The 12,511-nt window shown below is 35.8% G+C and overlaps 1 protein-coding gene across 1 annotated transcript in view; it reads left to right on the top strand.

Moving 5' to 3' along the window:
* MSH2 (mutS homolog 2) overlaps window positions 1–12,511 on the top strand; it is a 76,780-nt gene that overhangs the window by 3,045 nt on the left and 61,224 nt on the right. The window contains exons 2-6 of the mRNA XM_043918077.1: window positions 3,584–3,738; window positions 6,392–6,670; window positions 7,513–7,659; window positions 10,079–10,228; window positions 10,845–10,978. Coding sequence (XP_043774012.1) covers window positions 3,584–3,738; window positions 6,392–6,670; window positions 7,513–7,659; window positions 10,079–10,228; window positions 10,845–10,978 — 865 coding nt within the window. The remainder of the gene's footprint in view (window positions 1–3,583; window positions 3,739–6,391; window positions 6,671–7,512; window positions 7,660–10,078; window positions 10,229–10,844; window positions 10,979–12,511) is intronic.

The raw sequence follows: 12,511 nt of genomic DNA, 5'->3' as shown, positions 1-12,511 counted from the left end.
GATCCCTGGTCAGGGAGCTAAGATCCCTCATGCTGCTTGGTACAGCCAAAATAAGAGTGCTGTTGTGAATGTGTTTTCCTGTTGAGTGTGTCTATAGAAAGACAGGATTGCTCCAGATCCCTCCGCCCTTGGCCAGGCAGATACCTTTGATGTGCAAATAGATGTAAATAATAGTGTTGGAGCTTGTGGATCTGAGAGTGCTTGTTCTTGTGTGCTAAGCATTCAGATTCCAAATCAGTGCTGGATAGGCAGGTATGCTGGTACATCCTGCTAGGCTGATTTAAGAATTGTTTCTGAATTATGTGCCAGACCAGTGTTTTTTTCCCTCTCTCCCCAGAATTGTTTTTGCTGAGTTGGACTTTATGTTTTGCCTTCTAAATTAAAGGATGATATAACAGTGTTTTGAAGCTCATTGCTCTATTTATTGGAAGTTGTTGACCGATAATTGCAGTGGCATTTATAAACATCTCTGGGAGAAATTCTTCTCTAATTTTGTATTGACTGTGATTTAGTGCTTTCCACAAGCAAATTTTTTTATGATAATATTTCATCATATGAATAATATTCAGTGTAGTGTTAGTTGCTCAGTCATGTCCCACTCTTTGCCACCCCATGGACTGTAACCCACCAGGCTCCTCTGTCCATGGAATTCTTCAGGCAGGAATACTGGAGTGATAACCCATTCCCTTCTCCAGGGGAATCTTCCTGACCCAGGCATCAAACCCAGGTCTCCCACTTTGCAGGCAGATTCTTTACCGTCTGAGCCACCAGGGAAGTCCATAAATAATGTTTCTCATGTATTCAACTGGATGAGCTAATAGGTTGTCCAATAGTTCTGGTTTGCATGGGGATTAAGAGGGCTCCTGGGGTGCTGGACTTTCATTGCTAAAATTTGGAGAGTCTTAGGCAAAGTGGGATTAGGTAGTTACCCTATGTGCTAGGCAAAAACAGGAAATAGTTTAAATGGGACCTACCATTCCACTGAGGTTCTGGTCCTGAGTGAGTCTTAATTGGGAGAAGTGAGACTGTTGCACCTGGATAGACCTTAGATCTCTCATATGCCTGTTGAGAATGTGAGTACAGGCTTTGCTGAAGGAGTAACATTCAGAGTGGACATAATTTTCATGCAGCTTGCTTTCTAAATGCAAGGTAAAGAAAGGTAGTTTATTCAAGTCTGTAACAATGTGGCTGTCTTTTACTTGCTGAGTTGAAAACTGGAAACCTAAATAATGTTTTCTTAAAAGTTTGAATTAATTGCCTATATTTTAAAGATTGGGTGGTTTCATGAAAACATTCAGATTTTGAAAATTCTGCATAGTTGGAAACTGGGCAGATTAGCAGTGGCTTGAGTCCAGTGGCTGCTCCCTCTGACCTAGTGAGTCTAGCTTTTTCTTTTACCTTGTACTTCCCTCATTTTCTCATGGTTCCCACAATTGAAGTCTTTTGTCATCTGTCAGTTGTGTTCTTCCTTTGACTTTCTCTGTTCATTTGATACCCGCCTGGTCCCTGTACCTGGTCCTGGATTAGATCATAAGAAATGTTCTAGGGAATAACTTGAGAGAGGCAAGATTTGAGCGCGTTTTCAGGGTGTCTGTGACAGCGGGGGTGCTTGTCCACTGCTTATGTAACTAGTGAAATGATACTGAAAGTATCAGCTGTGTCTTGCTGTACAAAATAATTGTATTATGTCATTTAATTAATTTGTATTTGTATTTGATATTTGTGCTTGATACAATCTATTGTTAAATTTAGGTTAAGTCTCTCATAAGATCCAGACTTGTCAGAATAATCTGCACGTGTATTCTGTAGTTTTATTTTTGAAATTTACTTGACTGCACTGGGTCTTAATGGTGATTTTTATTGCAGCATGTGCGATTTTTTTAGTTGCAGCATGTGGGATCTAATTACCTGACCAGGGAATGAACTTGGGCCCCCTGCATTGGGAATGTGGAGTCTTAGCCACTGGACCACCAGGGAAGTCCCTATAAGTATATTCTGAATTACCTTTAAGTGAATAATTGATATTATCTGTATTATTTGAAAATTGAGTTATAATTCCATTTGATGGTGTGGGTGATTTTATTTATTTTGTAAAGAAATTGTTATTTATGAATCAAAACTAAGATGAGACCCTGTAGTCGATCTAAGACTGTACATTTAACACTATTAGGTAATATGTGGCTTAGCTGGTAAAGAATCCGCCTGCAGTGCAGGAGACCTGGGTTTGATCCCTGGGTTGGGAGGATCCCCTGGAGAAGGGAACAGCTACCCACTCCAGTATTCTGGCCTGGAGAATTCCATGGGCATGCAGCCCATGGGGTCCCAAAGAGTCGGACACAACTGAGTGGCTTTCACTTTCACTTCACTTTGGCACTATTGATATTTTTGACCAAAGAGTTAATCTGTTGGTGTGAGGGGCTAGGCTGTGCATGGTTAACTGCATCCCCTCCTCTACCTACTAGATTCATTATTACTCCCTTGTCCCAGTTGTGACAACTTAGATGCCCCCAGACAGTGATCGTGTCCACTAGGGGAGCAAGATCTTCCCTAATTGAGAACCGGTGATTTGAGATGAAGACCTCTGTTGACTGGATAGTGAAAATAAATGACATTAATACTTTACAGATGGTGGTGTTAATTGGTACAGCCAACCAAGGGGGATAGTCTGGCAGTATTTATAAAAATCACACATATCATCCTTTGAAAAAGTCCAGTTTTAGAACTTTATCTCGGAGTTACACTCTAATGTTTACAGAATGAAACACATGCAAGATTATTCATGTAACCTGTTGTAATAACAAAAATTGGAAAAACCTATATGCTTATCACTAAGAGATTAATTATAGAACTTCCTGAGGGTCATTGAAACATTGCAGCTGTAACAGAAAGAATCTGATTACGTACTGGTGGAACAACCTTTCAGAATACTATATCAAAGTTAAAAAAAAATATATAGTACAGTATGTATAGTGTGGAGTTATAGAAAAGAAAAAAAAACAATGCTTTATATTTGCCTGTGTGTGCGTGCGTAGACTGTGTTTGGAAGTATATTCTATGAAACTGGTAACACTTGGGTGGTAAACTGAATGTGTAGGGGACAGTGGTGAAAAGGAAGGTCTCCTTTTTGATGTACCTTTTGAACCTTCAATTTTTGAACTATGTTACCTAGAACAGTTTATCATAATTAGTAATTAATTTTATGGACCTTCTGAAAAAATTCTATAAATACTATTGTATTATTATTATATAAATATAACTATTATAATAGTTATTATATAAGACTTTTATCCAAACTTGTTAAAAACAGATGATGAAAAAGGATAAGTAGCATCAGCTGTATATATATTCATTTTTTTAATCTTAATTTCTTATTTTGATATGTAGGTGGCTATATTTATCCAGCATAATATACCCTTCATCTACTAGAATCCCTGGGACATGAAATAGGTGCTTGATAATTTATTGAGTGAATGAATTACTGGGAAAACAACATAGCTTGGGGGGAGGCCTTGTGTTAGGTCTTGAACACTTATGACTTTAAATCCTGAAATCTGTAACCTGTATTTTTAATGTTTTTCTTTAGGAGCAAAGACTCTGGAGAGTGTTGTGCTTAGTAAAATGAATTTTGAGTCTTTTGTAAAAGATCTTCTTCTAGTTCGTCAGTACAGAGTTGAAGTTTATAAGAACAGAGCTGGAAATAAGGCCTCCAAGGAGAATGATTGGTATTTGGCATTTAAGGTAATTATCTTCCTTTTAAATTTAGTTGTGTTTTTAAGAATAGAAAAAATAAAAATGCAAGAGAATTCTGTGTTGCTTTAATATTTTAGCCAGGTTGTGATAGTAAAATCCTTTGAGAGACTTTAATATTCTTTAGCATGTGGTTTTTAAAATCACAGTTTAATAGCAATTCAGAAATTCAATAAATCCTTATGAGTATGAGTACTCTGAGCTTTGTCACTATCACTGAAACCCAAGTAATTAATAGCTTTTACGTAAAGTTGAATGCCAGCATTAAAGAAAATTTGATTTTTACTGTTTTTGAAGTACTGTCACACAAATTAACATGTTCTGGGAAACTCTATACACATTTGTAATGTATTTGGCTTTTTGTTTATTCCTTTCTCTTTCATTAGACTGTAATTTTTTAAAAGTCTGGAACTTTGTTTAATGCTGATCATATTCCTAGGTGTGTCTGGAAGCACTTGTTGATGTGCTTCTAATGCCTTCATGGAGATGATTGTGCTAGCTTGTTTTATTTAAGGACTGTATTTTTAGTCTGTAAAGTCATGTTTTTGTTCACACACAGTACATTCTCTCGTAGCTCAGTCAGTAAAGAATCTGCCTGCAATGCAGGAGACCCTGGTTCAATTTCTGGATCAGGAAGATCCCCTGGAGAAGGAAATGGCAACCCACTCCAGTATTCTTGCCTGGAAAATCCCATGGATGAGGAGCCTGGTGGGCTACAGTCCATAGTGTCAGCAAGAGTTGAACATGACTGAGCATGAGTGCGCACGCACACACACACACACACACACACACATCATGATGGCGTTTCCTCAGGATTTTCATTGCTACTTTCCTGAGAAAAGTGGAACTTACAGTATTATCCTACATCTTGAAAGATTTTAATAGAAAATTGAGGATACCAAAACATGATGTTTTTCTATCTCACTCTTCACAGAGCTCAGTAACACCCCAAAATGTGGAATCATGAATTTAGGTGATTAATTGTTTTATCAGCTCATCACACCGCACCCCTTTGTGTCATCAGAATCCTTTTAGATGAATTGTTTTTAACTCCTAGTTTTTAGATCAGGGCGGGGAAAACATTAAGTACGTATCTTGATGAGGTTAAAACGTAGTATCTTCATTCTGACATTTTACGAAGTTCAGATATACAAGCTGCTAAAGTTGATACATCTTAATTTTTAGCTTACTGATTCTGTTGTAAAGTATTAGTGACATTTAGGGTAGTTGACTTCTATGACTTCTTTTTTTTATCTTTTGGCCACACCAAGTGGCATGTGTGATCTTATTTCCCTGATTAGGGATCAGACCGGTGTCACCTGCAGTGGAAGCTTGGAGTCTTAACCACCGGACCATCAGGGAAGTCCCTGTGAATGACTTTTTTCTCCCGTGTTCTCAGTAGTGTGTTCAGAGCAGGAAGGCACCTTAGTACCATCTAGTTCAGGGATTACCAGTCTTACAATTTTCAAGGACCGTCAAAAACTGAATTTTATTAGCTACTAGTTTACTTTGGAAGGTTTTTTAAAGATATGCTTCATACCTGTGTGTGTAAAGCTGAAGCGTGTATGTGAAAATATGATGTTTACGTTTGTGAGTGAATCAGTGCTTTTTAAATTTGAGTATCAGATAACAGTTAGTTTTCCATAACATTTTCTTTTTTTGGGCTGAGCTATGAGGCATTCAGGATCCCTGGCTAGGGGTTGAACTCAAGCCACCTGTGGTGGAAGCTCAGTCTTAACCACTTGACTACTGGGGAAGTCCCTCCATTTCATTTTTGATGCAGATTTTAATCAGTTCATACAGAGTTACAGTATATTCAGAACCATATTGTGAAAAGATACTGTTATGATGCTAAAGACATCCAAGAACTATTGATGGCTGCTGGTTGCCTCGGTTTGGCTGTCACTGCTCATTTGTACTATTTCTGACTATGTCAATTTTCATACCGTGGTCCATCAGTTGCCCCAGAAATGCCTCATGTTAACAGGCAGCTGTCAGCTTCTGATTGTGTTGAACTGCTGTGGCCCACTGACTTTACACAAGTAGAGCCAAAAGCAAAGAAACTTAACCCTTTAGCTACCTTGTATATGCTTAAAGAGATTTCTAATCTTTTTGAAATATTGAAAAATAGGTCAAGGACCCTTTATTTGGAAGTCATTGATCTAGAACAATCTGTGTTTTACAAATATTGATATAGAGAGATGACTATCCAAGGTTAATATTTAAGCTAATAATGTGATATGTTATATAACTCCTCAGTGAAAATTCTAATACGTGCAACCAATAGGTAGTTTGGCAGAGTGTGGAAATGTAAGCATACCACTGAGACGGATATCCCTTTGGGTTCCTTGATGAATGAGTGAGTATAAACCTAGCTGCCACATTTCAAACTGAAAATCACTTTTTTGAAAATCACCTTTGATACTGCTGTTTTTAGATGTGCCCAAGTGTTTTTATGGAAAATTAGGGAGGATACTTTATAGAAAATATGGTAATATTAATTGGAATACATGTTTATAAGTAATTGTTTGGTAAGAAAATGTTTTGTTAATAAAATTCATCTAGGTTGGGTAATTTTTGTTTGCTAGTGAAATATTGAAGTACAGTGAACAGTTTCTTAAAATTTCTCTTTATTTTTGCTTAGGCCTCTCCAGGTAATCTCTCTCAGTTTGAAGATATTCTCTTTGGTAACAACGATATGTCCGCTTCCATTGGTGTTGTGGGTGTTAAAATGTCTACAGTCGATGGTCAAAGACAGGTCGGAGTTGGGTATGTTGACTCCGCACAGAGGAAGCTAGGACTGTGTGAGTTCCCCGATAATGATCAGTTCTCCAACCTGGAGGCTCTCCTGATTCAGATTGGACCAAAGGAGTGTGTTATGCCAGGAGGGGAGACTGCTGGAGACGTGGGAAAACTGAGGCAGGTAAGGGATGGAGCCCATGATGGAGAATGCAAGGCTAGGATGCCTCTGAAAGGGACATGATACTGTTCTGAGAAAAATTTTAAGTCAGAACCATCTCAGTCTATTTTGACAGAAACTTTTTATCTTTATTAGGACTTTCCGGCTCTTCCTTGTTTAAGACTTGTTCTCCCTCAGATCATTTCCCCCTCCCCGCTTCCTCTCTCCTGAACTGAATGTCATCTTAAAGGGATCACAGTTGAGGGATGCAGGGTGGGGAAGAAGTGATGTAGGGCCTTTAAAAATAAAAAAACTATGCCTGTATTTAGCATGGATGTAACAAATAAGATCCAGTTCTTCAGGATTATTTTTTTTTTTTAATAGACTGAGTAGAACTTTAGCCTCTTTTGTTTTTCTGATTCTTTTATTTTAACAAAGTTCTGATTTTGTTGTTTGTATAGGTATCTGGCTTATTATTTTAGATTTTTAAGGATTCTTTTCTTCCTATGAGCCGCAAACACAATAAGAACTGGTTGAGAGTTAGCAAATCTGTGATGGGCATTTTTAGCGTAAATAGTATCTAGGCAACTTTCCCCAAGTATTATTCTCTTAGTTTTTACCTCTGAGACTATTTTTTGAAAGCTTCATGTAAGCCTAATTTTAAATTTCCACGAAAATTTTATTTATCAATTTTTAAAATACATGTTAATACCTATTACCAATGTTTTATTGCATGTATTGCTGTGTAACAATATAATGTGGGTTAATAAGCTGTTTGTTAAAGTGTTGTTATTTTATATTTGTCAGTGGCACAACTTTCTATATTGCTTTTCTCCTAGTAATTTAAAATATTTCCTGTAAAATAGGTTATTCAGAGAGGAGGAATTTTGATCACAGAAAGAAAAAGAGCTGACTTTTCCACAAAAGATATTTATCAGGACCTCAACCGGTTGTTGAAAGGCAAAAAGGGAGAACAGATGAATAGTGCTGTGTTGCCAGAAATGGAGAACCAGGTATGTGGATTACAAATGTGAATTTACCCCTAAATAGTGACATTTTAGAAGGCTGCTTCTGTCATCTATATCTCAAAGCCTAAAATGGATCACTGATTTTTAAGCTTCTTTTAATCTGTGATGAAATTTGTGAAAATGACTAGAAAAATTCAAACATAATCTTAAATTTAACTTCATTATATTTATACAACATATATCCTTGGGGTGAGGAAGAGATTATTGTTTTACTGGTTTCATCAGAAAGAGCCTGATTACTGTCAGCTTAGTAGGTGAGGTAGCATAGTTGGTACTATTAAAGTTTTATAATATAGGAGCTGTGAGGTTTTTAATAAATTAACTTCAGCTTCATTATGTCTTAAAGGATTGTTGTGGAGATTAGAAAGTAATAAGGATGGAAATATACACAGTGCATAATAATTGCAAAATAAACGTTACATTTAAACAGTTTGGCTCAAAAATTGGCACTGATTGTGTTCAGTGTTAGACATGAATATGCAAACAATGGTTGAAATTTATTTTCAGTTTTTCAAATCTTTGAAGAAAGTATGGTTTTGGAGTTATATTTTTATGTAAAATATTAGAAACCTCTTTGAATGGTTATTTGTGGATCACTGACAAGTAAAATAAAAATTTGTATATTTAAATAAGAGTAAGTTATAGCTACTTATAATTTGCAAAATTGACTTCAAACTAGAATAAACTGAGACTGTTATTACCCTCATGATTTTACAGAGATTACTTAGCACATAATTGTTTGATCCTTATCAACTAAGTTTATCTGTTTTACTTTCTTTGTGTGACAGAATGAAAAGCCATTGTGTATGAGTAATAATCCCAGTACAGACATTCCCTGACTTACGGTTCAACTAATGATTTTTTTTTTAACTTTACAATGGTGCAAACCTGATATTTATTCAGTAGAAACTATACTTTGAATTTTGACCTTTTCCTGGACTAGCAATATTTGGTGCAGCTTTCTGGTGATGTTGGGCAGCAGCAGCAGCTCTCGGTCAGCCGTGGGACCACAAGGGTTTAATAGCCAGTACAGTAACCATGCTGTACCTCTAGAACCATTCTTTTTTTTGCTTTCAGTACAGTGTTCAATAAATTTTGAGTTATTAAACTATATTATAAAGTTGGCTTTGTGTTAGATGATTTTGCCCAACTATAGGCTAATGTGTTCTGAGCACATTTAAGGCAGATGAAGCTAAGCTATGATGTTCAGTAGGTTAACTGTATTAAATGCATTTTCCGTTTATGATAGGCTAATTGGCATGTAACCTCGTAAGTCAAGGAAAAGCTGTATTAGAGAAAATTACTTTAGTGTTGAAAATTGGAAGACGCTTCCAGGGCTACTGAGGGCTTCCCAGGTGGCTCAGTGGTAAAGAATCCATTTGCCAATGCAGGAGACTCAGGTTTGATCCCTGGGTTGGGAAGAGCCCCTGGAGGAGGAAAGGGCAACCCACTCCAGTGTTCTTGCCAGGGTAATCCCATGGCCAGAGGAGCCTCGTGGGCTACAGTCTGTGGGGTTGCAGAGTCAGACATGACTAAGTGACTGAGCAAGCACGCAAGCCTCTTAGGGCTACTAAAAATTGTTACCATCTGTCCCTCATGGTAACATAACAGGAGATTCATATATATTTGGCAGAGGCAGATAGATGACTATGTTATCAATTAGGAAACATGCACATTCACAATGAATTTGGTACCAAGTAAAAGTAGAATTTTCATCGGGCTATCAGTTTAATGTCCTTAGCTTTTTTATGTTATAGTAGTAAAATAGGCAGTTATTTCTTATTTAAATATGCATACAAGGAAGTATATATATCATAAGTGTATAGCTAAATTTTTATGAATTGTAAGTACCCACATAACCAGCACCCATGAAACAGAATAGTACCGGGATCATAAGACCCTTTTTATGTTTTCTTCCAGTTGTTAACCTCCATTAGTCCTCTGACAGTATGAATTAGTTTGATCTATTTTTGTAGTTTATATAAATGGACTCATAAAGATCATGCTCTTGTGATTTCCTTTATTCAGTATTATGTTTGTGAGATAATCTGTATTGTCATGTGTTTTGGTGGATTGTTTGTGCTTATATCTAATTGTTTTATGTAGTATTCTGCAGTGTGAACGTGCCAGGCTTTACCCTTTTTACTCTTGGTGGACAATAGCATAATTTCTCCTTTTGACTATTTTAGTGTTGCTATTACAGTAAATTTTCACTTCCTAAAAATCATTTTCTAGTCTTAAAAAGGTTTATTTAAACTTTGTCTGATTTTCTTGGTTTGAATTGGGAAAAAATACCAGGAAAAATGAGTGTTTGAAATTTATTTTCATATTACCATTTGTTTTTTTAAAAAAATCTCTAGAATTCTAGTGATAGCCATCTTTTGTTTTATATTCTTAATCTTAGGTTGCAGTTTCTTCCTTGTCTGCAGTAATCAAATTTTTAGAACTCTTATCAGATGACTCAAACTTTGGACAGTTTGAACTGACTACTTTTGACTTCAGCCAGTACATGAAATTGGATATTGCAGCAGTGAGAGCCCTTAACCTTTTCCAGGTAAAAAAAACGTACATCAGTTTAAAATATTTCCTTTTATATATAGAATCTAAGACTTAATAAGGAGCTTAAATATTTTGAAATATTATACTTAAATAGTTTTGAATTACTATATTTTTCTAATTGCAAACTGTATAAATATAATTTGTCCTGACTTTATGAATAAATTGTGTATTAACAACAGTTTTTAAAAATTATATTTTAAGAAGTTTTATGTCTAAAACTGCAATAATTACAAAGTAGTGTTGTTTTGGGGAACAGTATACAGCAGAAAATCAGATTAATATATTAAAAGTCTGATTTTCAGATAAGGAGCTTTTGTGTACATTTCAATTTAATATTTGAAGAAAGTTAAGTTTTGTGTTGTTGTCACAAGTTTGGAGATTGAACGGGTTGGTTATTTATTTTTTTTCCCATGAGTCTTGTGGGATTTTAATTCCCCAAGCAAGGATCAAACCCAGGCCTTTGGCAGTGAAAGCTTAGACTCCTAACCACTGGATACCAAGGAGTACTCAATGTTAAGTGTTCTTGTTCCCAAAATTAAGTAATCCTTTTTCATGGCATAGTAAGGTCGCTAACGAGCCTGCCACCTCCCTATTTTGTTTCTGTTTACTAGGGTTCTGTTGAAGATACTTCTGGCTCTCAGTCTCTGGCTGCATTGCTGAACAAATGCAAAACCCCTCAAGGACAGAGACTGGTTAACCAGTGGATTAAGCAGCCTCTTATGGACAAGAACAGAATAGAAGAGAGGTATATTAAAAAAAAAGTGTGCACTTTTGTAAACTCTTAAGTAACTTCCAGTCACTCCATATGCTTATACCACTTATTACAGCATGCAATTTCGCACCTGTATTTTAGCATCTAGCTGCACAGAAAGTTAATAAAGTAGTAGAGTAGTGGTGATTTAGATTGATTAACTTATTTTCTTAATTATGTTTTTTTACCCTTCACTATAAAAAGGTGAACTTTTATTAGAGAGGTGGTGTAGGTATAAGGTCTCAGAGCATTTGAGCTTTGGAGCTAGTTTACCTTGGTTCATATTGAGCCCTTCCGCTTAGGTGCTGTGTTGTATTGGGTATTATTGAACCTCTGGGTGGCAGTTTCTTCCCTTTCAAAATGACAGTAATAACACACCTCCTTAGGGTTGCTATGAGGATTAGATGATTTAATGTATTTAAAGTACTTTGAATAAGGTCTGGCACAAAGGAAGTACTTACTCTCTTATTCTAGAAAAAAATTTAAAGCACCCTAAACATATTTCAGAAAATCTTTAAAACTGTGGACATAAAAGAAAAAGCTGTATAATGCTGCTGCATATAATGTGAGTAGCATTGAAGTATGTTTTATTTTTATCTTTTGTTTTAGATGTAAGTTTTATAACTTAAATGAAGTATAATACACATAAAAGCGCAAATCCTAAAGGTGCAGTTTGATGGATTTTCACAAAGTGGATACCTTGGTAACAACACATAAGTCAGGAAACAACATAACTAGCATCCTCAGAACTCATCTCAGTTATAGTTACTGCCTCTCCTCACTTCAAGGGTAATAACCGTCCTTCTAGCCTCATAGATTAATTAGTTTTACCAGTTTTTGAACTGCATATAAGTAAAATACTTTTCTATAGTTCACTCTTAATGTTTGATAGTTTTTTAAAAATATAGTTGTAATCCTAATATAGTTTTGTGTCCTGGTTTTTTCCCACTTGTGCTTATATTATCATAAGCATTTTTTAGGGTTGCTGTTTTATGTTCATATTCAGCATTTTTAATAAATTCATCATATTTTATTGACTGGATATACTTTACCCTTTTCAATAAGTAGGTTATTTCAGTGACCTTATTGTATACCTAACATTTTCAGTTTGATAAATTAGATATATTGCCAGAATAGGTAAAAGACAATATTTTTATGGATTTGATGTCAAATTGTTCAAGAATTATTGAATACCTACTGAATTCTGATGGTATACAAAAAGTATGAAGATCCCTTGACTATTTGGGACTATACATATGCCAGGCAAACATAAAATAGCTGATCTGTATCATAAGACACCCTGCAGATAATTACCAAGCTAAGCATTGATCCTGTGGATTCTAAAGGGTCTTGCAATAAAAATAACTCAAGAAGTCAGCAAACTGTGGGTATGTTGATATATCATTAAAAATATGGAAGTTGAAATGCTAAGGTAACTTCCTGAAGCCAGGTTTGTTGGAGAAGACAAGTGGGATTTAGTAACAAAATAAGAAATAGGAAGGATTGGTATTTGCAAGTAATTAAGGC

Source organism: Cervus elaphus, chromosome 11 (assembly GCF_910594005.1).
Source record: "Cervus elaphus chromosome 11, mCerEla1.1, whole genome shotgun sequence".
In the NCBI taxonomy this organism is placed as follows: Eukaryota; Metazoa; Chordata; class Mammalia; order Artiodactyla; family Cervidae; genus Cervus; species Cervus elaphus.
Note: the sequence above shows the minus strand (reverse complement) of the source record. Positions and strands in the feature narration are given on the sequence as shown.